This window comes from Erpetoichthys calabaricus, chromosome 9, assembly GCF_900747795.2.
Source record: "Erpetoichthys calabaricus chromosome 9, fErpCal1.3, whole genome shotgun sequence".
Classification (NCBI taxonomy): domain Eukaryota; kingdom Metazoa; phylum Chordata; class Cladistia; order Polypteriformes; family Polypteridae; genus Erpetoichthys; species Erpetoichthys calabaricus.
In genome coordinates, this window is record NC_041402.2 from 7,976,508 (window position 1) to 8,004,334 (window position 27,827).

A 27,827-nucleotide genomic window follows, 5' to 3' on the forward strand; every position below is an offset into this window, starting at 1 on the left:
TCTTTAACCAAGGACTAACTGCATACTGAGCTCGTTTTACTTCTGAAAGAGATGTCATGTTTGTTTGAAGTGTTTCAATAAAGTTCCTGTCTCTACAATCTCCTGTGTTTCTGTGCAATTCTGTGACCCAAGCGTGACACCCTGCAGCCTCACTGTCTCTGGGATTCAGCCGCTGCACTAGCCTAGCCTGCCAGCGTCAGCGTTTACCTCTGTGTGCTTGAGTGTAGCCAGTTCAAGCACAGTTGGCTCGGTGATTTACTGAATTTCATCCATGGCGTCAGTTGCACCTTGTACATATTGTTCCAGTAGTTTTTTTTTTTTAAATACTTTTTACAGTTCATTAGCAGTGTGTAAAATGATCAGTGCTGCAGTAATTGTGATGCTCTTTGCATTGAAAAAAAATGTGTTCCATTAAAATTTCACTTTTTATTTGTGAATTGTCACATTTACTTAAAGTGTAGCAAAAAAGTATTTGGCGTCCAGGGATGCATTAACCCCCAAGTATGTGCCAGTTTAAGGGTTAAAGCACCAAGATGCAGCCGAAACGCCCTGCACCTTCCAAGGCTTCTGGCAATGAAATCACGCTTGCATGAACTACAGCACGTATAGCGGAAACATCGGTATTTTACATTCTAGCACTGAAGGACACATAGCAGCACAGTATACAGGTTTACCTTTACATTCTTTTTTGTAGGTAAAGTATTAAGCCGAGTTTGAAATTAAAGTGTTTTGGGGGCATATTTACGGTTTAAACTATAAAAATAGGCATTTTTTTTTTAACCACATCCAAAATTCACAATTCGCAGGTGCTCTAGGAAAGTAACCCCCGCGAATTTTGGGGGTGTACTGTATACATATGCGGAATGGCCGTATCAGAAAAATATTTGCGACTTGGAACATCATATCGCGCATCTGAAGTGTGCATCAGTTTCTTAAAACCCACATTGTCTACAGCTTTGAATGGTACCATGTTATTAGCTAGGTAGAATATGACCGCCTCAGTCACCTCTTTCCATCATTTGCTGCTTTTATCATATTTTTTCAACTGCTCTAATGCGTCGGTCAACGACAATTGTTTATGCTTGGTGACCACGCGAGATAGATAGATAGATAGATATTTTATTAACTCTTTTAGGGCTAATTTTTTTTTTGTTTCTTTTCTCCCAGGGCTGAATATTTTTCCAAAAACTAACATTTTTTAAAAAAGAACACAAAGCAATTATTTAACATATCAAATCAACAAAAAATATTTACTTTTGACAAATGTTACTGTCTTGAATGTTGTATGAGCCTGCATACTCTATGATTTCACATACATATCACATACATTTTACACAGCAAAGTCTGATCTCGCTCAAAGCAGCCAATTTCAGTCATTGCCACATTGCACTCCTTACAATACGTGTTGCTTTGGTGCCTATTTTTCAATTGTCTGTTGCTGCATTTTCTAACATATATTGTTAGTGTGTACTGTAGAGTGACAAGTCACCCATTTGCCATCGTGCCATGCCACTGCCACCAAGTTTTCTGCCCGTATGAAAACCGTATTGTCACCTCTTTTCATCTTCTGAAACTTTATGAACTTTATGTATGGCATTATAGCCTGGCTCACCCCATGGGATTTGATTCTGTTTATTACAGAAGTGAATAAAACTTTGCAGCAGCACGTACCTAAGCCACCAGGGGACAAAACACGTTTGGACCAATGCTCCCTGAAGTTATATCACCAGTTCTGTCCCATCTCTATTTGTAATGCCACAGCGCACTTCATCTCGTCTTTCGTTGTGGGTTTCCACTTTGAAAAACGAGAATGCGATGCAAACGCAGCCCGTGATTCAAAAAAAAATCTCTGCCTACCTGTTTGTCTCGTCTGACAGTAGCTGAAAAGCAGCATCAGGAGAGAGCAGCCTGAAGTACAGCAGCTGGTGATCTGTCGTGTCCAACAGCAAGCCATGCCGTCTTGTAAACTCCGGTAGCCAGATCGGCTCTCAACGGATCAATGTCTGTGTATTTATCCCATGCGAACCTTGCCGTAGATGCATCGGCTGTGCGAAGGCACTCAACTGGCAGCAAATCCGCTGGCGCGGCATCAGCTGGTGTATGATCAGCTGATGCCGGCTTCTTACTCTCTTGCTCGATCTCCTGATCACTGCCAATAAAATCCGATTCTGAAAAATCAAGAGTCCGACTCCAAGATAATGCACAAAACATTGTCTGCCGAGTGTTTTCTTTTCTGCACTTGCTTCGCTGCCTTTTCACATGTCGGTGCCATCTTGCCTTTGTTTACATTTCGCAACTCACGCACACGCAAGGTTTAGTTGCCGAGTCAACGAGTCTAGCATTCCTCCAAGCACAGAGGGAATGCCTGTGACGTGACAGTGAGATTTGTCGCCATTAACAGCTGATTGTCGCCCCCTAACCCTGGATGTCGACTTTTGTCGACATTCGCCTTCAACCCCTCCTGTCGACAAAAGTCGACATCCGCCCTAAAAGAGTTAATCCCAAGGGGAAATTCACAAAGATACAGATGAATGGAGTTGTATTGACCGGACTGAAACAGCCTCGGCATGTTCCTTCAGGTGTCTCCATTTAAGATGATTAAATAGATTTGTCGTATTGCCTCCCAAAGTGTCAACTGTTGTCCAACAGATAACTACACATAACTTTGCTCTATGCAGTATCTGACTGTGCATAGCCGAACCACTGCCACACTACTGACGTCGAGTCCTTCTTTGGCACAAGCTCCTCATCTGTGATGCTGCTTACGCTATGAACTGTTTTCAACTTCTTCACACAAGAAAGCTGTGGTGGGGACACGTGATGTAATTTGCCCAATCACAATGGGAAACCATTCTGTTGGTTTATGGACTTGGTACGGATCCATTAGTATTGAGTACTAGCTGTGCCCCGCAGCTCCGCCCGCATATTAGTGAAAAAGGACAGCGAGGAGGGCCCTGCCCAGTTCCCCACTCCCGATGTCACACTTTCCCCTCCCCTCAGCCTCTGTCACAGATTAGAGTGAATATATCACTCCTGCAAGCAAACTATGATACTTAGCGCAATGACAGAAGTTGCAAAATCAACCAGAATGTTCAAACAAATTACAGAAAAAAAAACGATCTAAATCTGTTAAGTAGTTCTCTTGTGAAAAGCAGGCAGACAAACAGATGTTGGATTTTATATATAGAAAGATTAGTAGAATATAAAAGACCACAATCTGTACAATTCGCTTGAAAATTTGATTGTGGATGTCTTTAAGATCGATCACAATCTAAACTAGTCACATTGAACACCCCTAGGTGGACTACCACTCGCTTCCATCGGGGTTGCAGCTCACCATTTCCTTTAGTTACGCCACTTGTTTTTAGTTCTTTCAGGGCACAACAGCATGTAGTGTCCAGCAGTAAGTAATAAAGTTATCTGCTCTCACTCCCCTCCTGCCAGAAAGACACAATACTCTTTCACATTACATCACAGAATGTAGTAGTTTATGGATGTCCGAGATTAAATTTCTATGCCATTTTTAGAGACTAAGGCCAGTGCTCCCGCTTTTCAACAGTAGACAGAAATGACTTTTGTCTGATTAATTGCTGTTAATGCATGATTAAATGTCTAACGCAACACCTAAATGCGTTAATTAAATCTGGTTAATATGACCACATTACTTCTGCTACTAATGAAGCAGCAGCAGCAGCAAAGAAATCCAAGTCTAGTAATAGCAGTAGCAATGTAGCACTGCTATACTCTCACCGGCCTCTTTAATAAGTACACCTTGCTAGTACCAGATTGGAGCCCCTTTTGCCTTCAGAACAACATTAATTCTTCATAACATACAGGTGCTGGTCATAAAATTAGAATATCATGACAAAGTTGATTTATTTCAGTAATTCCATTCAAAAAGTGAAACTTGTATATTAGATTCATTCATTACACATAGACTGATGTATTTCAAATGTTTATTTCTTTTAATGTTGATGATTATAACTGACAACTAATGAAAGTCCCAAATTCAGTATCTCGGAAAATTGCAATATCAATTAAGACCAATGCAAAAAAAGGATTTTTAGAAATGTTGGCCAACTGAAAGGTATGAACATGAAAGGTATGAGCATGTACAGCACTCAATATTGAGTTGGGGCTCCTTTGGCCTGAATTACTGCAGCAATGCAGCGTGGCATGGAGTCGATCGGTCTGTGGCACTGCACAGGTGTTATGAGAGCCCATGTTGTTCTGATAGTGGCCTTCAGCTCTTCTGAATTGTTGGGTCTGGCGTATTGCATCTTCCTCTTCACAATACCCCATAGATTTTCTATGGGGTTAAGGTCAGGCGAGTTTGCTGGCCAATCAAGAACAGGAATACCATGGTCCTTAAACCAGGTACTGGTAGCTTTGGCACTGTGTGCAGGTGCAAGGTCCTGTTGGAAAATGAAATCTGCATCTCCATAAAGTTCGTCAGCAGCAAGAAGCATGAAGTGCTCTAAAACTTCCTGGTAGATGGCTGCGTTGACCTTGGACCTCAGAAAACACAATGGACTAACACCAGCAGATGACATGACACCCCAAACCATCACTGACTGTGGAAACTTTACACTGGACCTCAAGCAACGTGGATTCTGTGCCTCTCCTCTCTTCCTCCAGACTCTGGGACCTTGATTTCCAATGGAAATGCAAAATTACTTTTCATCAGAGAACATAACTTTGGACCACTCAGCAGCAGTCCAAAGGCGAAACGCTTCTGACGCTGTCTCTTGTTCAAGAGTGGCTTGACACAAGGAATGCGACAGCTGACACCCATGTCTTGCATACGTCTGTGCCTGGTGGTTCCTGAAGCGCTGACTCCAGCTGCAGTCCACTCTTTGTGAATCTCCCCCACATTTTTGAATGGGTTTTGTTTCCCAATCCTCTCCAGGGTGCGGTTATCCCTATTGCTTGTCCACTTTTTTCTACCACATCTTGTCCTTCCCTTCGCCTCTCTATTAATGTGCTTGGACACAGAGCTCTGTGAACAGCCAGCCTCTTTAGCAATGACCTTTTGTGTCTTGCCCTCCTTGTTCAAGGTGTCAATGATCGTCTTTTGGACAACTGTCAAGTCAGCAGTCTTCCCCATGATTGTGTAGCCTACAGAACTCGACAGAGACCATTTAAAGGCTTTTGCAGGTGTTTTGAGTTAATTAGCTGATTAGAGTGTGGCACCAGGTGTCTTCAATATTGAACCTTTTCACAATATTCTAATTTTCCGAGATACTGAATTTGGGACTTTCATTAGTTGTCAGTTATAATCATCAACATTAAAAGAAATAAACATTTGAAATACATCAGTCTGTGTGTAATGAATGAATCTAATATACAAGTTTCACTTTTTGAATGGAATTACTGAAATAAATCAACTTTGTCATGATATTCTAATTTTATGACCAGCACCTGTACATTCAACAAGGTGCTGGTAACATTCCTCAGGGATTTTGGACCACAATGACATGAAAGCATCACGCAGCTGCTACAAATTTGTTGGCTTCTCATCCATGATACAAATCTCCCATTCCACCACATCCCAAAGGTGTTCTACAAGATACTGCAGATGTTCTATCAGACGGTTGTGGCGAGCGCCCTCTTCTACGCGGTGGTGTGCTGGGGAGGCAGCATAAAGAAGAGGGACGCCTCACGACTGGACAAACTGGTGAGGAAGGCAGGCTCTATTGTAGGCATGGAGCTGGACAGTTTGACATCCGTGGCAGAGCGACGGGCGCTGAGCAGGCTCCTGTCAATCATGGAGAATCCACTGCATCCACTGAACAGGATCATCTCCAGACAGAGGAGCAGCTTCAGTGACAGACTGCTGTCACCATCCTGCTCCACTGACAGACTGAGGAGATCGTTCCTCCCCCCCACACTATGCAACTCTTCAATTCCACTTGGGGGGGGGGGGGGGGGGGGTAAACGTTAACATTACACAAAGTTATTGTCTGCTATACCTGTTTTGTTATCACTCTTTAATTCAATATTGTTTTTTATCAGTATGCTGCTGCTAGAGTATGTGAATTTCTCCTTGGGATTAATAAAGTATCTATTTTCTCCGCTGTCCTCACCACTCTTCGAAGTATCTTAACTTTACTTAATAAAAAGTTGATCACAAAAACAAACCACAAGACTTCTGGAACAATGGCCTTTGAACAGACGAGACCAAAGTGGAGATGTTTGGCCATAATGCACAGTGCCACGTTTGGTGAAAACCAAACACAGGATATCAGCACAAATGCATCAGACCAACTGTCAAGCAAGATGGTGGAGGGCTGATGATTTGGGTTTGTTTCACAGCCACAGGACCCGAGTACCTTGCAGTCATTGGGTCAACCATGAACTCCCCTGTATACCAAAGTATGAGTCAACTGTAAGGCGATCTGTCCAACAGCTAAAGCTTGGCAGGAATCGGTCATACAACAGGACAATGATCCCAAGCACACCTACCACTGAATGGCAGAAAGAGAATCAAGGTATTGCAATGGCCCAGTCCAAGTCCAGACTTTAAAATGACTGAAATGCTGTGGCGGGACCTTAAGAGAGCTGTGCAGAAATGAAAGCCTACAAACCTCAGTGAACTGAAGTAGTGTTGTGAAGAATGGGCCAAACTTCGTCCACACCGATGTGAGAGACTGATAAAATCACACAGAAATAGATTACTTCCAAGTTTTTGCTACCAAAGGTGGCTCTACAACCTACTGAATCATGGGGTCTACTTAGTTTTTCACACATGGCTTCTCCATTTTGGCTTCATTTTTGTTAAATAAATAATAACACGGTGGACTCTGTTATGTGTTGTTTTACATCTGAGGTTAGATTTAAAAAATGTTAGAACCTGGTAAGGCCCAGAGGTTTGTTTTTTTTTTTTTTTTTATGTCCCGATACATAAAACCATAGAACTGTAAGAGGGGGTACTTTCTTTTTCACATGATTATAAAGAATCAGTCCCACCCTCCAGAAATTACTCTCTATCTGCCACAGTCAGGTGTTATGTGGGTGTCCCCTTGGCCTGGTCCAGTCACACGTGTCCTCAACAATAAGGATCCTGTGAGCACCCTCTGGGAATCCTGCCACATGGCCGTAGTGCCGTAACTGACGCTCCCTCACAATGCAAGTCATGTGCTTCATTCGGGACACCATGAGCAACACAAAGTCAATCCAGCAGTACGCAAGGATTCTCTGAAAAGACACAGGAGTCCAGTCTTCACCTCTGGTCACTGGATAGCGTCCATGTCTCGCAAACAGGAAGCACCAGGACTCTTAAAGACTTGGGCCTTCGTCCTTTCACAGAGATTATCACACACCCCTTTCCAGCGACCTCATGACCCCCCCATGCTCTCCCAATACATCTACTGAATTCACAGGAAGAGTCACCAGAGACATGAATGTGACTGCAGAGGTCCTGACCCCGATGGATAATCAAGGTCTTATTGTGTTTACATTTACAGTGTATCTGGAAAGTATTCACAGCACATCACTTTTTCCACATTGTGTTATGTTACAGCCTTATTCCAAAATGGATTAAATTCATTTTTCCTCAGAATTCTACACACAACACCCCATAATGACAACATGAAAAAAGTTTACTTGAGGTTTTTGCAAATTTATTAAAAATAAAAAAACTGAGAAATCCCATGTACATAAGTATTCACAACCTTTGCTCAATACTTTGTTGATGCACCTTTGGCAGCAATTCCAGCCTCAAGTCTTGTTGAATATGATGCTACAAGCTTGGCACACCTATCCTTGGCCAGTTTCGCCCATTCCTCTTTGCAGCACCTCTCAAGCTCCATCAGGTTGGATGGGAAGCGTCGGTGCACAGCCATTTTAAGATCTCTCCAGAGATGTTCAGTCAGATTCAAGTCTGGGCTCTGGCTGGGCCACTCAAGGACATTCACAGAGTTGTCCTGAAGCCACTCCTTTGATATCTTGGCTGTGTGCTTAGGGTCGTTGTCCTGCTGAAAGATAAACCGTCGCCCCAGTCTGAGGTCAAGAGCACTCTGGAGCAGGTTTTCATCCAGGATGTCTCTGTACGTTGCTGCAGCCATCTTTCCCTTTATCCTGACTAGTCTCCCAGTCCCTGCCGCTGAAAAACATCTCCACAGCATGATGCTGCCACCACCATGCTTCACTGTAGGGATGGTATTGGCCTGGTGATGAGCGGTGCCTGGTTTCCCCCAAACGTGACGCCTGGCATTCACACCAAAGAGTTCAATCTTTGTCTCATCAGACAAGAGAATTTTCTTTCTCATGGTCTGAGAGTCCTTTGTGTGCTTTTTGGCAAACTCCAGGTGGGCTGCCATGTGCCTTTTACTAAGGAGTGGCTTCCGTCTGGCCACTCTACCATACAGGCCTGATTGGTGGATTGCTGCAGAGATGGTTGTCCTTCTGGAAGGTTCTCCTCTCTCCACAGAGGACCTCTGGAGCTCTGACAGAGTGACCATCGGGTTCTTGGTCACCTCCCTGACTAAGGCCCTTCTCCCCCGATCGCTCAGTTTAGACGGCCGGCCAGCTCTAGGATGAGTCCTGGTGGTTTCGAACTTCTTCCACTTACGGATGATGGAGGCCACTGTGCTCATTGGGACCTTCAAAGCAGCAGAATTTTTTCTGTAACCTTCCCCAGATTTGTGCCTCGAGACAATCCTGTCTCGGAGGTCTACAGACAATTCCTTTGACTTCATGCTTGGTTTGTGCTCTGACATGTACTGTCAACTGTGGGACCTTCTATAGACAGGTGTGTGCCTTTCCAAATCATGTCCAGTCAACTGAATTTACCACAGGTGGACTCCAATTAAGCTGCAGAAACATCTCAAGGATGATCAGGGAAACAGGATGCACCTGAGCTCAATTTTGAGCTTCATGGCAAAGGCTGTGAATACTTATGTACATGTGCTTTCTCAATTTTTTTATTTTTAATAAATTTGCAAAAACCTCAAGTAAACTTTTTTCACGTTGTCATTATGGGGTGTTGTGTGTAGAATTCTGTGGGAAAAATGAATTTAATCCATTTTGGAATAAGGCTGTAACATAACAAAATGTGGAAAAAGTGATGAAGCGCTGTGAATACTTTCCAGATGCACTGTATTTATTTATCCAAAGCGACTTACAACGTTTGACATACAATTGGTTACATTTCTATTCTTTTTCCAATTGGAGCACCAGCGGGTGAAGTGACCTGGTTAGGGTCACACAGTGGTGTGGGATTTGAACCCAAAACCTCAGGGTGTGAAGTCCAAAGCCTTAACCACCATGCCACACTGCCCAGGCACAATGCTGATGGGATAAAGGAACCCAGTAGTACAATATTCAAATGACCCAATGCCAAAATAAAATTCCATTAAGCACCACGCTAGTTTCCATTTATGTTAATCAGTTTTCACTATTGTTCTGTGTGTGTCTTATAAATCTGAACCTTTACATGTATTAAATTCTGCACTTTGCAATTAGTATAATCTGCACTTGCATTACATTTGACAATGTGTTCACGGAGCTGCAAAGAAGAGCGCAATACAAAAAGAAGTTCTGTTGTATTGTTTAACAAAGCCTACTCGGAAGGACTGAGACTGCAAGGGTCTGGATTGCACCCCATCCAGGGTGGGCTCCTGTAAGATGATGTTGCAGGCTCTGAGCTCATACAATGAATGAGTTCGGAAAATGGGCGAATGGAAATGCAAAGCAAAAAGAACAATCGTGCAACTTGTCGACTCGGATTCTTAGCGATGCACGTGTGCCTCTCATTTTTAATTTAACGCGTGAGACTCTTAAAGCGTGCGAATTTTTGCACGGTCTGTACCTCTCTTATACTAATACTTTACATGCTGATGAAAATCTACATCGAAGGAAGCACAACCAATTACAACTCTCCGTGCCAAAACCTGGAAGGCCTAAAAGCCTCGCTCTGTCCTGCGCGTACTTACCGTCCGCCTTGGTGGTGATGCTGCAGAGGACGGTGGTGCTGCTGCGGCGCCGGCGGTTGTGGAGGCGGTGGAGGTGCCGACGGCTGCGACTGTTGTTGTTGCTGTTGGAATAGCTGCTGAATTTGCCGGAGGTGCTGCTGGAGTTGCTGTTGATTGAACATCTTCCCTTTTTTGTTTGTCTTCTTCCAGTAACAGGTTCACTTCTTTAGAGTCGGGTCTCCGTTAGTCGCTTTTCACGTTCACAACTCGCACCTTAAAAACACAATTAGGGATTAGGATACAAAAAAAGCAGCACTAGGAGATCGTAGAGCTGCGGTGACTGCAGACTCACACATGCGTGACCAGCGTGACAGCAACAAAAACACACAAACGACACGCGCGCGCGTACACACACACATACACGCACGCGCGCCCGCCGGCATTACCGAGCAAAATGGAAGCGCGTCAGCACACGAGAAACGACAACCGACCCATTGGTGTGGTAATCTGGGGGGCTTACCGTCATGACAGAGCGGTCACAAGGCGAGGAATGCGCGATCCTGGCTGACAAAAGCAGACAATGCCGAGGAAATCCGAATCAAAGCAACCCTATTGTTTCAAAACACATTAGAAAAGAAATAAATAACCGAGATGCGCTGTTCAGGTTCGGCCGCGCGTTCACATCCTGAGCGTCTCGACCCGTGCCGTGCGGATAATATCCACTTATTTTTTGAGGTGATTGACAATAGCGGCTCTTGCTTATTGATATTTTTGTTCCTCTGGCTGTCTGAAACGATTATGAGAATAATAAAAAAAAGTCTTAGAATTCGTGAGCATCGCCCCCAGGAGGATTGGAGGAGAACTGAACACAAAGGGCGACGGCAACCTCCAAATCAACGTCCTCATTATTATCAGAAGGAGCAGCAACAGGACTGCTGCTTCAGGTTGCCTGATGGGTACACCGCACTGTAATTCACATTAATACAACAGCCCTGACAGAAACAGACAATATTGTTATTATTAATGTAAAAGTAAGGATTGTAACGAGGATAGAAAATTGGGTACTGGTGTACTAAATGGACGGCAGTGAAACTTCCCCCACGCAGCCCAACACTAGAATGGGTAGGGGGAAACATTATGCAACCTCCCCTCTTCAATTTGGTTCCACGACTTTTGCATCTCTAGTTTGCCAACCCCAGAAATTGTAGTTCTACAGTGAGGTCCATAAATATTTGGACAGAGACAACTTTTTTCTCATTTTGGTTCTGTACATTACCACAATGAATTTTAAATGAAACAACTCCGATGCAGTTGAAGTGCAGACTTTCAGCTTTAATTCAGTGGGGTGAACAAAACGATTGCATAAAAATGTGAGGCAACTAAAGCATTTTTTGAACACGATCCCTTCATTTCAGGGGCTCAAAAGTTATTGGACAAATTAAATAACTGGAAATCAAATGTTCATTTCTAATACTTGGTTGAAAACCCTTTGCTGGCAATGACAGCCTGAAGTCTTGAACTCCTGGACATCACCAGATGTTGGGTTTCCTCCTTTTTAATGCTCTGCCAGGCCTTTACTGCAGCGGCTTTCAGTTGCTGTTTGTTTGTGGGCCTTTCTGTCTGAAGTTTAGTCTTCAACAAGTGAAATGCCTGCTCAGTTGGGTTAAGATCAGGTGACTGACTTGGCCATTCAAGAATTTTCCACTTCTTTGCTTTAATAAACTCCTGGGTTGCTTTGGCTGTATGTTTTGGGTCATTGTCCATCTGTATCATGAATCAATTTGACTGCATTTAGCTGGATTTGAGCAGACAGTATGTCTCTGAACACCTCAGAATTCATTCGGCTGCTTCTGTCCTGTGTCACATCATCAATAAACACTAGTGTCCCAGTGCCACTGGCAGCCATGCACGCCCAAGCCATCACACTGCCTCCCTCCACCGTGTTTTACAGGTGATGTGGTGTGCTTTGGATAATGAGCTGTTTCACGCCTTCTCCATACTTTTTTCTTGCCATCATTCTGATAGAGGTTGATCTTGGTTTCATCTGTCCAAAGAATGTTTTTCTAGAACTGTGCTGGCTTTTTTAGATGTTCTTTAGCAAAATCCAATCTAGCCTTTCTATTCTTGAGGCTTATGAGTGGCTTGCACCTTGCAGTGCACCCTCTGTATTTACTTTCAAGCAGTCTTCTCTTTATGGTAGACTTGGATATCGATACGCTCGCCTACCCCCTGGAGAGTGTTGTTCACTCAGTTGGCTGTTGTGAAGGGGTTTCTCTTCACCAAGGAAATGATTCTGCGATCATCCACCACTGTTGTCTTCCGTGGACATCCAGGTCTTTTTGCGTTGCCGAGTTCACCAGTGCTTGCTTTCTTTCTCAGGATGGACCAAACTGTAGATTTTTCCACTCGTAATATTGGAGCAATTTCTCGGATGGGTTTTTTCTGTTTTCACAGCTTAAGGATGGCTTCTTTCACCTGCATGGAGAGCTCCTTTGACCGCATGTTGTCTGTTCACAGCAAAATCTTCCACATGCAAGCACCACACCTCAAATCAACTCCAGGCCTTTTATCTGCTTAATTGATAATGACATAACGACAGACTTGCGCACACCTGCCCATGAAATAGCCTTTGAGTCAATTGTCCAATTACTTTGGAGCCCCTGAAATGAAGGGATTGTGTTCACAAAATGCTTTAGTTGCGTCACATTTTTATGCAATCGTTTTGTTCACCCCACTGAATTAAAGCTGAAAGTCTGCACTTCAACTGCATCGGAGTTGTTTCATTTAAAATTCATTGTGGTAATGAACAGAACCAAAATTAGAAAAAAATTGTCTCTGTCCAAATATTTATGGACCTAACTGTAAAATATTCCAATTTCTGTACATTTCTATATTTTTTTTTTATCCCAATAAATATGTTATGAATTCGTCACAAATTGGGAGTGGTCTGCCCTAGACTTTCTCGTATACTCAGATATGGGTTGTGCAAGTTCACACCTCACAAGAGTTCGGTTCACACAGATTCAAATGAATACATTCACATTCATAGGTCACCATTTCAGTTTTGAACTCGTTCATGTTCAGTTCATTTGGTATTTTTTAAGGAGTGAGAATAAATAATAATAATAATAATAATACATTTTATTTATATAGCGCCTTTCCCATGCTCAAGGCACTTACAGAATAAATAAAGAACGGCAGAATATACAGTATATAGCATTGTACAAACCAGATAAATAAACAAAGAAGATTAAGACAGTAAATTCTGAAAAAAAAAAAACAGACAACATAATTGATGGTCTCGCACACACATACAGGTTACATGAGCATCTTGACAGAGAAGTAAACTGAGAGAAAGGTAATAAAGTCAAGTAGAGCTAAAAGCCTTCCTGAACAGATGAGTTTTGAGTTGTTTTTTAAAAGAATTCATGGAGTCAGCTGACCTGATTAATTTTGGTAGGTCATTCCAGAGTCTGGGCGCTATACAGCTGAAGGCCCTGTCACCCATGGAGTGTAGATTAGTGACGGGCACAACAAGATTACCAGAATCAGAGGACCTTAGTGGGCGGGCAGGCACATAGTGATGGAGAAGGTCACTGATGTAGTTTGGCGCGAGGTTATTTAAAGCTTTGTAGGTTATTAGTAGGATTTTATATTCGATTCTGTAGGACACAGGGAGCCAGTGAAGGCGGAGCAGGATGGGTGTGATGTGCTCGCTGCTGCTGGCTCGAGTAAGGACTCTTGCAGCTGAGTTTTGAATAAGCTGGAGCTGTGATATAAGATTAGAAGGGGCACCTGCCAGTAGGGAATTACAATAATCGATGCGGGATGTGATAAAAGCATGGACAAGTTTCTCAGCATTAGAAAAGGAGAGGAAGGAGCGACCCATGAGTTTACTTTTTTCAATTTTGCATGCCTTATATTAGGTGTTTTTGAATAAAATGCAATGCTTATGAAGACTTTTTTATTTAAATGCACTTTATTGAGTTATACCCAGCAACAAAAACGTATAACCATATATGCTAATATCCATCCATTATCCAATCCGCTATATCCTAACTACAGGGTAACGGGAGTCTGCTGGAGCCAATCCCAGCCAACACAGGGTGCGAGGCAGCAAACAAACCCTGGGCAGGGCGCCAGCCCACCGCACGGTGCACACACACACACCAAGCACACACTAGGGACCATTTAGAATCGCCAATGCACCTAACTTGCATGTCTTTGGACTGTGGAAGGTAACCTGGAGAAAACAGATGCAGACACAGGGAGAACATGCAAACTCCACGCAGGGAGGACCCGGGAAGTGAACCCGGGTCTCCAAACAGCGAGGCAGCAGCGCTACCCACTGTGCCACCGTGCCGCCCCAGGGCGCAAGATGCCTGGTCAAAAAAGAAATTAAATAGATGCAAGTATACATATAAATTACCGCTCTATTTCCAGCCGTGTGACACAAATGGTGACTGTGAACTTCGCGTCACATCTTGCATGTCCAATGGGAAAAAATATAAAGTGGCCTCGCGAAGTCCAACATTTTCCTAAAAGCGAAAGCGGAGCTTCACAGCGTGGTCGTGTCGGTGGGACTGCAGCTTAAGCACAAGCAGACAGACATAGACAGCGCCGATTTGATTTGACTTTTTTTTTCCGAATACAAACAAATGGCAAAAAATTCGTACAGAATAAATATTCATAAAAAAATCCACTATTTGTGCTTATCTGAATACCGTATTCGGATTCGGCTCCACCCCAACATTACAAGGTAAGGCAAAACATTTAATCCGGACCTAAACCAGCTCCAGAGTGTCACATAAAACTGAACTCGCTCACGTTCAAGTTCTTCACTTGCAAATACGTTACGTTATGTTCACCGTTCTTAGAAAAATGAGCTTGTTCAATGAACGCGCTCTTTTGAACTAGTTTATGCACAACACTGTAAACCGCAAGACAATGATTATATTTTTGTATTATGTACATTAAAGAACCATCAACAACACATCAAATTATTGAACAATTATGAAAGTAAAGTTGAATAAATCGGACTCTACAGCTGCATGAACAAAAAATTTGCCATGATAATGTTATTGTGGCAAGCAATTCAGTTAAATTACCACCTTCAGTAAGCGAAGTGGGTCAAAAGTTGCAGGAGATTTTAGTAATATGTGTAATGTAATACTTGTACACAAAATTTTGTTTATGTAAAGCAAAAACGTTCTCAAATATGTATTGTGAACTTGAACCCAGGCACAGGCAAATTATCTGCTAATCCACCTATCTTGGTATCATCTGCAAACTTAACCAGCTTGTTACTTATATTCCTATCTCAATCATTTACAGTGCATCCGGAAAGTATTCACAGCGCATCACTTTTTCCACATTTTGTTATGTTACAGCCTTATTCCAAAATGGATTAAATTCATTTTTCCCTCAGAATTCTACACACAACACCCCATAATGACAACGTGAAAAGGTTTACTTGAGGTTTTTGCAAATTTATTAAAAATAAAAAAACTGAGAAATCCCATGTACATAAGTATTCACAGCCTTTGCTCAATACTTTGTCGATGCCCCTTTGGCAGCAATTCCAGCCTCAAGTCTTTTTGAATATGATGCCACAAGCTTGGCACATCTATCCTTGGCCAATGTCGCCCATTCCTCTTTACAGCACCTCTCAAGCTCCATCAGGTTGGATGGGAAGCGTCGGTGCACAGCCATTTTAAGATCTCTCCAGAGATGTTCAATGGGATTCAAGTCTGGGCTCTGGCTGGGCCACTCAAGGACATTCACAGAGTTGTCCTGAAGCCACTCCTTTGATATCTTGGCTGTGTGCTTAGGGTCGTTGTCCTGCTGAAAGATGAACCGTCGCCACAGTCTGAGGTCAAGAGCGCTCTGGAGCAGGTTTTCATCCAGGATGTCTCTGTACATTGCTGCAGTCATCTTTCCCTTTATCCTGACTAGTCTCCCAGTACCTGCCGCTGAAAAACATCCCCACAGCATGATGCTGCCACCACCATGCTTCACTGTAGGGATGGTATTGGCCTGGTGATGAGCGGTGCCTGGTTTCCTCCAAACATGACGCCTGGCATTCACACGAAAGAGTTCAATCTTTGTCTCATCAGACCAGAGAATTTTCTTTCTCATGGTCTGAGAGTCCTTCAGGTGCCTTTTGGCAAACTCCAGGTGGGCTGTCATGTGCCTTTTACTAAGGAGTGGCTTCCGTCTGGCCACTCTACCATACAGGCCTGATTGGTGGATTGCTGCAGAGATGGTTGTCCTTCTGGAAGGTTCTCCTCTCTCCACAGAGGACCTCTGGAGCTCTGACAGAGTGACCATCGGGTTCTTGGTCACCTCCCTGACTAAGGCCCTTCTCCCCCGATCGCTCAGTTTAGATGGCCGGCCAGCTCTAGGAAGAGTCCTGGTGGTTTCGAACTTCTTCCACTTATGGATGATGGAGGCCACTGTGCTCATTGGGACCTTTAAAGCAGCAGAAATTTTTCTGTAACCTTTCCCAGATTTGTGCCTCAAGACAATCCTGTTTCGGAGGTCTACAGACAATTCCTATGACTTCATGCTTGGCTTGTGCTCTGACACTGAACTGTCAACTGTGGGACCTTCTATAGACAGATGTGTGCCTTTCCAAATCATGTCCAGTCAACTGAATTTACCACAGGTGGACTCCAATGAAGCTGCAGAAACATCTCAAGGATGATCAGGGGAAACAGGATGCACCTGAGCTCAATGTTGGGCTTCATGGCAAAGGCTGTGAATACTTATGTACATGTGCTTTCTCAATTTTTTTATTTTTAATAAATTTGTAAAAATCTCAAACTTTTTTCACGTTGTCATTATGGGGTGTTGTGTGTAGAATTCTGAGGAAAAAAATGAATTTAATCCATTTTGGAATAAGGCTGTAACATAACAAAATGTGGAAAAAGTGATGAAGCGCTGTGAATACTTTCCGGATGCACTGTATTAGATATTAAAAATAGCAGCAGCCCTAGCACTGCCCCCTGCTGGTCACCACTCTTAACATCGGCCAGTTCTGATGAGGTTCCTCACATCATCAACCTCTGCTTCCTGTGTCTGAGCCAATTCTGCACCCATCTAAAAACATCACCCTGAAATGCCACTTCTTTTAATTTGATACCCAACCTCTCATGTGGCACCTTATCAAATGCTTTCACAAAGTCCAGATAAATAATATCATCTGCTCCACTTTGTTCGTATCCTTTTGTTGCCTCCTCATAGAATTCCAGCATCTTAGTAAACCACGACCTCCCTCTTCTGACCCCACGCTGACTGTTCCTAATAATTCCTTCCATTAATTTTCCTGTGATACACGTTAAGCTTACTGGCCTGTAGTTGCTTGGATCTGCCCTGTCACCCTTTTTATATAATGAGATGATATTTGCCATTTTCCAGTCCTTTGGAATCTCTCCAGTGCGCAGTGACTTCCTAAAAATATGTGTCAAGAGTTTATAGCTGTACTCGCTAACCTCCTTAAGAACTCGAGGGTAAATATCATCTGTTCCTGGTGATTTGTTTGATTTCATCTTATTTAATCTGAGCAGCACTTCTCCCTCTACAATTTCCAAATCCCTCAGTACCTCCTTAGTAGTCCCTGTTACTGCTCTGAAGTTATCCACTTGCTCACTTGTGAACACCTCAGAAAAATGTAAGTTTAGGGCATCCACTATTTCACTGTCTGTTTTTTTATTATTCTGTATGAGCTATAAACCACCAATAGTTCATAATCCAAAGGTTAGACGTGCAGGAGAGCTGGAAAAGGATGGGTCCCTCGCGTAGAGAGGGAATATGAACTCTTGGCAGTAATAGTAGCAAGCACTGAGCAAGTAAGGAGTACGGGTAGGCCTTGTCAGACGGACATGATGGACAGAGAGGGGTTTGACACCCCCTTAGCTGAGAAATAATGGTGGAATTAATTAGGGGCAGAACTAGAGCAGGGGAATGTTAGGAGTCAGATGAGGATGAATAATGACTTGTGTGATAAGAACTGTAATAAATGTAAGAGTTGCCCCTGGCTGCTCGCTCTTCCCATCTTCCCCTCTTAAGTGAGCCTGTATGTGTGCCGTACAATAAATCTTGATTCTGCTGCCTGTCCTGAGACTCCGAGTGCCTTCTTGAGGGCTGAGGGTGCCAGCGCCAGCCTGCTTCAATAGGTTCAGCCCTGAAGAACCCTGCCACCTGTTGTGTGGAGAGAAATGAACTACGCCTGGTATGCCCATTCACCCAGTCCATCCATTATGGCCTCCTGTCTGGGCAAGAATTCATCCTCTATGACGGGACAGGATGCCTGTCCTTCCTCCTTGGCACCCACAGCTGTAAAGAGTGAGTGAGAGCGAGAGTTTGGGAGCCTGCACTGATACAATGCACCGCTGTGCCCATCACATGATGAACCATCTCAGGATCCCAAATTAGGAACAGGAGTATCTATTCAAAAAATGCGACTTTTTAAGTGTCTGTAGACTTGACTTAACACAAACTGACTCCACCCCCTCCGGTCAGAGGATTATAAATTCGAGACACAAAGGAACGGCTCGTCTTATTTGGCTGTTGAACTCCCCAGAGAATGGAGGTCTGCCTCAGACTGATCCCTCAGCTGGGCACTGACTTTGTTAGAAGAGGCACTGCAGCCTTACTTCTGTTTAATTTCCTTTTTTCGAGCCCGCTCCATCATGCGCTGTTTCAAGTTGTTATTCAAAGGGGCGCCCCAACATTCATTCTTTGGACTTGTGTCACTCCTCGCTCGACCACAGCAGCTTTTCAAAGCAATTCATGAGAATTACGTCCGTTGTCATCTATGAGTTTGTAATAGCAGAGAGAACAGCCACAAAATAAGAGCTTTTTAGACCATTTTACAGCCTGGCCATGCAGTTCTGAAGACCCAGAACGTGCTTGCTCTTGTTTTAACATTTTTGACTTACAAACAAAATTAAAAATAAAGAGACTGGGAACAATATGCAAAGGATTTAGAAAATATTTTGTACTGAAGAATAACAACAAGAACATCCACTTCCCGTGAGTTTATTGGTAACGGACACAGGCAGTCTTAACCACTCAAAGGGTCTACACACGTGCCTCGTCACTTGATCTGTAAAGAAAACAAAGAAAAATGAAATCAGAAGATAAGAGGACCTACAAAGGCATTTAATAAAAGTAGAAATGCGCCTATGGCCTTTCGGAGGATTAAGACAGACCAAAGATGTGCACTTCTCATTGAAATGAAATTTCTCTTTTTTTGCTTTCCAGCTGTGGAGCTCAGACTAACGGGGTTGTGAATGTTTTTACATTTCACTTTCGGCATTTTCTGACGAAAGTCACCCACTCGTCTTCAGAACCAGATGTCTTTTTTGTATCCTTAAAGAAGAGATGGCAGTATTGGGCAGAAGACCCGAACCAGCCAACAACAGAGTGCCAGTCCATTGCAGGGCACACCTCACCCTCACAATGGACCACCCTGACTTACACGTTGTAATACGACAAAAGGGGACAGTGAGAGTGTTGGAGCACCCATTGGGCAAACCCAGTGGCGGACCGTGCATTTCACCCCTAGGCCTTCAGTAGTGCTCCGTCTGAATCAACCCGCCCCTCAAAAAATAATTTATGGTTATAAAAACCATCTTAATATGCAGAAATACAGTAAAAAGAGCCGTTGCATCGCAGATAGATAACTCCTGTAGCCACAATAAATGCCTTTATTGAATAGACAAACCAGGGGTGAACAAGATCCTGCAGCTACAGCCGCGACATACATAAACATCAATAATAACTCATAAACTTGCAATATTATTTAGGAAAATCGCAACATTTTACTCACCAAAAATTCGGATCATTTGTAAACAAAATCCATCCTCCTCTCTTTCCTCAAAAACAGTTCAATTACTAGCAGATTATCTGTGCGCTTCAGTTCCATCACAAAATCCCTTTCTATCGCCATCGAAGCACTTCAGTTCCATCACAAAGTCCCTTTCTATCGCCATCGAAGCTAATGCTGAAAGTCGAACCTGCCCTGTCGTATTTCTGGTATAAGTTTTAATTCGCTTTAGGGCTGAAAATGTCCTCTCGACAGAAGCAGTGGACACGGGAATGGTCACCGCCAAACATACCAGTGTGTACAGCTGCCCCATTTTTCTGATGAAGGAAGTCAAGGAGATCAGTGGGAGATTTTCCTGCAAAATCATCCATGGCATACTTACACCATCCTATCCAATCAACGGGTCTGAATACGGTGACGTTGCTGTACGCCTGCTAGAGGGCCCTAGTAACACCAACTCAAAACCTGATTGGTTGAAGCAACAGTTTAATCGACATTTATTTTGTGTTAGAGGGCCTGCAGAACGGATAGTGAAGGCCTCCGGGCAGACTTCATTGACTTTGACCCTGCCTGGCAACAAATGATGGCTGAAATGTGATTGGTTAAATGCTTTAATACGAAAATACATGTCTGGAAGCAGCACAACTATCGGAAAAGCTATGAAAGGAAGCGGACAGACTATTTGGAATTATTTAATAAGTATTCATGGACAAAATATAATTAACATCAGTTTGTGATTCAGATATTTTTTTAGGCCAGCAGAGAAGGCCTTGCAGGCCCTGACGGTCCGCCACTGGACAAACCCCTGTGTAATTAAAATGGCTCCGATCAAAAACAAAGCAAAAATCGAGTCTTCTTAGACTGTCCATGTATGGCAGGTCTTCCAGTCATATGGCTGCCACGTTCTTAGGACGTTGGGGTCCCTGGGCATAATTAGACTGTGGGGGCCCTAATGCGTGTAGTATTAGCTACAGTTCAGCCAGATTTGACCTGTTTCCACATTGGCACCGCGTGGAGGTATGTAGCTAAGCCCAGCATGTGCAAAATGTGCAGTGCAGTGGTGTATATTTTTATAAATTTTAGAGCATTTTATTTTTTTTTTTGTCATAATTAAAAAGTGTGGTTTTTATACCGTTTTCCATTTTTTTCTACCAAATTAAAATTTGGGCTAAAGAACATTCCAGAATAAAGCTCAGGAAACGATCGTTCCAGTCAACACAGTGAACATCATTTTCATTGACTGCATCATCATTTTCTATGATTGTCTCGTCATTTTCACTTTCAGCAACTGCTGGCTGAACATCATCATCATCTGGCTGCTCATTTTCTTGTGGAATGTGACATGAATGTTGCTCGTTGCTTACTGCTGGTCGGTTTTGAAAGGAATCAGTAGGAGAATGCACCTTTTCGGCCACGACAAATTTCAGCAAAGCTTCTTTTTGTGTCTCAATAAAGGCTACATCGTCTGCCTTTTTCTTTCGTTTAGCAGCACCGGATGGATAACTGCTTTTCATTTTAATATGGTACGTGCGAAACTGCTAACGTGAATAAGACGCAGTTATGAGCGGAGTACGATAAGGCCAATGCCAAGGCGAAAATGGAAGAAAGTGTTATATGCGACAGAAAAACACGGGAAGAAGTCTGCGCCCACGCTCACGATGCCACCGTGGTCTGGAACGGAATGATCTCCTCCGACGAGAGCACTCTATTTATTGACTTTTGTGGGGGCGTGTCGTAACAGGGCTCCCCCTGGCCATAGCGAACGCCCCAAGCCCCAGTTCCCTGTAGCAGCATCCCTGCCCCGGGAAAGGGCAGTAAGCTTAGCACTAAACTTTGTAGTACAAATACATAGCTTGCGTCGATCTTAAAAAAAAAAAAAACCTCGAATGATGGGGCCCCTTTTGTCTCGGGGCCCCAGGCGACTGCCCTGCTCACCCATGCCTAAGAACGGCCCTGAGGCAGCTCCAAGTGGGTGGACACCAGAAGTGATGATGTCGTTGAAGGACAGCTGTCAATCTTCCGGTCTGCAGAGAAAGTGAGAGAGAGAAAGAGAGAGAGAGAGAGTTAGCACACAGCGCCACCCCCTGGATTGGTGGAGAATTACCATCACCTCATCCCTTAAAGTGCCTCCCATGCACACACACGTGTGACAACGTCTAAGGGATGTCAGAAAAAGCCCATTGGTGGTAAAAATGTGCCAACTCTGCAATGACAGCATCTGGGCCCGGATTCAAACCCAGTTACTTGGAAATGAGAAGCAGAAGCACTAAGCACTGTGCTGTCCGTGATGTACAGAGGACTCAGAAAGTCTTCAGACCCCTTCACTTTCTGCACACTTTATTGAGGTGCAGATTTCATTTGAAATGGATATAATCAATCTACGCTCAATAACCAGCCTCCCATCTTCTGAATCTGCACTTTGCTGGGGGCAGTCTCAGCAAGCAGAGGATGAAAACTCAACTTCAAAATAAACAAAGTGGGAGTTCAGGGTGATGTTTTAGATGGGTGCAGAATTGGCCCAGACACAGGAAGCAGAGGGTGATGGTGTGAGGAACCTCATCAGAACTGGCCGATGTTAAGAGTGGTGTCCATCAGGAGTCAGTGCTAGGGCCGCTGCTATTTTTAATATCTATAAATGATTTAGATAGCAATATACAGTAAGTAACAAGGTGGTTAAGTTTGCAGATGATACCAAGGTAGGTGGATTAGCAGATAATTTGGAATCTGTTATATCATCACAAAAGGAATTGGATAGCATACAGGCTTGGGCAGATTTGTGGCAGATGAAATTTAATGTCAGTAAATGTAAAGAAATACACATAGGAAGTAAAAATGTTAGATTTGAATACACAACGGGCAGTCTGAAAATCGAGAGTCCACCTTATGAGAAGGATTTAGGAGTTGTACTGGACTCTAAGCTATCGACTTCCAGACAGAGTTCAGAAGCCATTAAGAAGGCTAACAGAATGTCAGGTTATATAGCGCCTTGATGCGTGGAGTACAAGTCACAGGACGTTCTGCTCAAGTCTTTATAACACACTGGTGAGGCCTCATCTGGAATATTGGGTGCAGTTTTGGTCACCAGACTACAAAAAGGACATAGCAGCACAAGAGAAGGTCCAGAGAAGAGCAACTAGGCTGATTAAAGGCTACAGGGGATGAGTTCTGAGGAAAGATTAAAAGAGCTGAGCCTTTACATTTTAAGCAAAAGAAGATTAAGAGGTGACCTGATTGAAGTGTTTAAAATTATGAAGGAAATTAGTCCAGTGGATCGAGACTGTTATTTTAAAATGAGCTCATCAAGAGCACGGGGACACAGTTGGAAACTTGTGAAGGGTAAATTTCGCACAAACATTAGAATGTTTTTCTTTACACAAAGAACGATAGACACTTGGAATAAGCTCCCAAGTAGTGTGGTGGACATTAAGACTTTATGGACTTTCAAAACTCGACTTGATGTTTTCTTTAGAAGAAATAAGTGGACAGGACTGGCGAGCTTTGTTGGGCTGAATGGCCTGTTCTTGTCTGGATTGTTCTAATGTTCCACAAACAAACTCTGGACAGGACAGTGATAACAAACAGATGGGTGACCAGACCACCTCACCTGTGTCTCTTTAGACTCTGTAACTAACCCCCACGCTCCACCCTCAAGTTCCCACACTCCCCGGTATGGAATAAATTTACGGGAACCCCCCCCCCCCATTGGAATGTCCTGGTTTAGGCAATAAAACACAGGCAGAAGAAAGCATCAGTCATCTTTCTTTATCTAAATCTTGCAAGAGGCAACACTGCATATCTTATTAGCAACATGTTACAAAGGAAAAGAGCGTCTCCTGTGCTCTATTTATACACTGCATTGATTAGATCACAATTCCAAGGAATTCATTACATAATAGAAACTTTTAACATGATTGGTTACACCCAGTTGCTAATGGGACATGACAAACATTGATACCTTAAATAATCACAATTCACCCAGTCCACTAGACTAGGGTGATTGATAGTCCTGTGACTTTTTAAATGCAACCCTGAAATTTTGCTTCTTTTCCTTGTTCCCAGGGTTTGTTAAACAATGGTCTCATTTTTTTACAGTCTGGTTGGGTATATCGACAGGAAACTTAGCTTAAGCATTACAATACAACGATGATTATGCCTTATATATGACCTTCCCTTTAGGTTTTTATATAAGGGTAATTCCACGCCGGACCAGGGGGTGGCGAAGTGCACCAATTCTCTCTCTCGATCTCTTAAAGACCATTCTAGGGAAATCCCGCCCAGTTCTGGGGCAGCCAATGATGTCACTTCCGGTTACGGTCCTGATGACATCACTTCCCTTACTGCCCTGTAAAGCCGCCATCTTGTTTATACTAAATCAGTTCTGTTTTGGAGTTGTGTGAACATGTCTGCTCTCTTAAATCAATTTTGCAGCTGGGAAAAATTATACGGGTGACTGCCCCAAACCTTCTCAATGCCTTATGGCCATTCTTTTAACTATATATATATATATACACTGTATATATGTATATATATATATATATATATATATATATATATATATATATATATATACAGTGGACCCTTGACTTACGAACTCAATTCGTTTGCGAGGGCTGATTGTAACTCAAGTTGGTTGTAAGTCAAGACTATTTTTCCCATAAGAAATAATGGAAATACCCATAATGTGTTCCGAACCTCCCACAGTAACACTTACTTAACCTTTTCATATTAAAAAAGGGTTGTATAATGTGCATAATTTGCCAAAACACCAATAATTTTTCTAATGTACTAACCAAAAAGTTACAAAAAGTGCCTAGCCTACCAGAAACAACAATTTCATACTGTACTCACCATTTAATTTGACATCTTTGGGCTGTAGGAAGGGAGGTGGAGGAGAATGAAATGTAAGGTGGTTATTGTTTGGAAGGAGCCTCCTTATACAAATCTTTTCTTTGTAAAATTGTCGAGATGGTAGATTTCAACATGCTGTACATATTAGCGAGTTCGGTGACACAAACACCACTTTCATATTTCCGCACATATTTCCTTTTCATTTCGATTGTGATCGCTTTCTTTACCTTCGTTACCTTCTCTTCCTTCCTTAGCAATTATGGAAAAAAATTATATAAATCACTGCACTGACCGAAATTACGTCCACAAACACATGTATCTGGGCTCCAACTGACACTTACAAACGCTCTCGGCTGTTTGTTTACAATCGCGCAAGCGGATACACGTGACCGCATTCAGGTCATAACGCAAGATGTTGGTCGTAAATCAAAACAAAAATTTTGGTCGTAAATCAAGTTGTTCGCATGTGAGGCCGGTCGTTTATCAAGGGTTGACTGTATATATTATCACAGATGACTACGGTCATTACCTGGCCGGGATGCCTGGAGGGATCGGAAAGAGACATTAACAGCTTCCAGGGCACAAGGGGGCAGTCGCCCTGGATAAAAAGAGGACCACGGGAAAGGGACAAAGAGGATTTGACCCATTGGGAACCGTGGCCACCACCACGGGGCGCTTTAAGCCTCAGGAGACCCGAATGTGATTACTTCCGCCACACTTGGCAAGATGGCGGAGGGATCAGCCAGAGATGCCCGGAGTGCTTCCGGTTCAAAGGGCAGCACTTCCGCCACACCAGGAAGTGTTGCCGGATGGACATCATCAGCCACCTGGAGCACAGGAATAAAAGGGGCCGCCTCCTTACAGTCAGTGAGCCAGAGTCGGGAGTGGGAGAAGGACGAAGCTCCCAGGAGGAGAGGAAAGGCGGCCAAGGACTGAGAAAGACTTGATTTTGGGGTGATTACTGCTTTGTGCATTGTGTACTGTGTGGATTTGTGTTTATTAGAGATTAAATAAACGTGTGCTTTTATAAAGATGTGGTCTCTGACTGGTGGTGTCCGGGAAAGTCTCACAATATATATATATATATATATATATATATATATATATATATATATATATTGTGATAAGCAGCCCGGACACAGACAGACAGACATCATATTTTCACCCACCACACGTTTATTTACACTACTTACAGTTCAATTATGCACAAACCCAGTGCCTCCAGCACCAATCCCCCAAAGTCCAGGCCTCTCTTCTCAGTGCCTGCTTCCTTCAGGCCGCCTCCACTCTTCTCCACTCAGACTTCGTCCATTCCTCACCCGACTCCAGTCCTTGTGTGCAGGGAGGCAGCCCCTTTTATATACGCCCGGATGGGCTCCAGGTGCTTCCCGACACTCCTCCGCGGACACTTCCCTGTATGTCGGAAGTGCCGGCTGTGCTCCCGGAAGCCCCCCTGGGTGTCCCCAGTCTTCTTCCCCCCAGGGTTCTCCAGGCACTGGGGAGCCCCCTGGTGGTGACCACGGGCCCCTACAGGGTTGAGCTTCCCAGCTCTGTACCCGTGGCCCCCAAAGGAACCAGGGCGGTCGCCCCCTCGTGGTCCGTAGGAGGCATGAGCCCTCCTCCTTTCCTCCTGGGTGTCCCGGCTGGGTACCAACCCCAGCCACGTGCCACAATATGTATTTGCAATTAAGTCAATAAAATGCATTTACCATTGTGAATAATAAAATAACAGCTTTAGCCTTTAAGCATAAGCACAGAAAATCAAATATGAAAACTCGAGCACAAACTCAGCAGATGATAAAATTGGGATTCTCCTGGTCACCTGCTAGGTGCAATTTGAACATTGGACACAGGGAGAACATACAAAGTCCACGCAAGGAGGACCTGGAGATGTGAACCTTGGTCTCCTTAATGCAAGGCAGCAGTGCTACCACTGTGGCCTCTGCTGCGCGCTGACAGACCTTCGTTGCTCGTCGTTCTCCTCCTACTGACTCCTTAATCCAGCAGTCCTGATGCTGACGCTGTTGTCTGTCCATCAGTTCTTGGTGTCCATTGACTTCCTGTGCACATTCAGCTGATTTCGTTCTTATTGCGATTTGACGTGAAAGCATTTAAAAGCTCCCTCCGGACACTCAGCATTTCCCTGTGATGTGTTTTACATTTGGTGCTGCTTTGTGCTCAGTTTTCATTTACGCAGATACGTTACTTGGTGGTCAACTTCCACCCTTTAAGATTAGCACACACACGCAGATTAACACCCCGTAATGTTCCACATAAGACCCCCTTCACATAAGTGCTTATAAGTGTGATGTTCAATGCCTGTCCCTCTTGGTACTCCGCACAGGGACTCACTATCACCAGCGGTAACTGTTGTGACGTTGGAACCCTAAAGTACGCACCCAAAAAGCACTTCCAAAAATGCCCACTTGACGGGAAAACCATCAAACCCAGAGAGTAACAAGGGCAAACACAGAACTGCAAAAAAATAAAAAGGTTTTATTTCCACAAAAAGGCTCTGTCAAGCAGTGAAGCTCAGGAGAGCACAAAAGGTATAACGTATTTATCTAAATAATAAGGCAACCTAAGTCCCAAAGAATCATAAATCCAAAATGAGGTTAAAACACCGGGCAGGAGGTCAAAAATCCAAAAATATCAAAAAGCACAACAGAAACTCACTGAAACTCCTCAGGGTATTTGAAATGAACCACCAGGACCATCCGGATTTATAGGCCAGAGTGCAGGTCCTGGCAGTGATTGGCAGGTGGCCCCGCCTTTTGGGGGACCACTTACACAAAACCGAGGCATTGATTGCCTTCTTCTTCCTCTTCTTCACCTTCTTTCCCCACTTCTACATGGGGTCGATGTTCCTGATCAACCTTCTCCATTCAGCTCGGTTGTGCACCTCCTCACAAGTCAGACTCTTTTCCATCAGATTTTCTTTTGCTTTTTCCATCCACTCCTCCACGTTGGCCTCCTTCACTTTTTCTTTTCCTGGACTTCCACTCCCATCAGTCTTTCCCCCACATATTCATTGTTTCTCCTCAACACAAGTCCATACCACTTCACTCTACTTTCCAAGTCTTTATTAGATACTCTATCTCTCCCACTTTCATTACACCTCTGATCGTCTTGTCACAAACGAGCGCTTAGCAGGCAGCCAACAAGCCCTAAGGTGAGTGAATTCTCGTGAGATTAAGGTTTAATATCAAGCATTAATGCCACTCTTCTTCTCT

General features: G+C 43.6%; 1 protein-coding gene across 1 annotated transcript in view; it reads right to left on the reverse strand.

Annotated features, from left to right (window-relative positions):
- The window catches only part of ciz1a (cdkn1a interacting zinc finger protein 1a), a 104,649-nt gene extending 93,903 nt beyond the window's left edge, over window positions 1–10,746 (reverse strand). Inside the window, exons 1-2 of the mRNA XM_051931696.1 lie at window positions 10,435–10,746; window positions 9,936–10,187 (exon numbers count right to left, since the gene is read on the reverse strand). Coding sequence (XP_051787656.1) covers window positions 9,936–10,096 — 161 coding nt within the window. The 5' untranslated portion in view covers window positions 10,097–10,187; window positions 10,435–10,746. The remainder of the gene's footprint in view (window positions 1–9,935; window positions 10,188–10,434) is intronic.
- Between the last annotated feature and the right edge of the window lie 17,081 nt (window positions 10,747–27,827).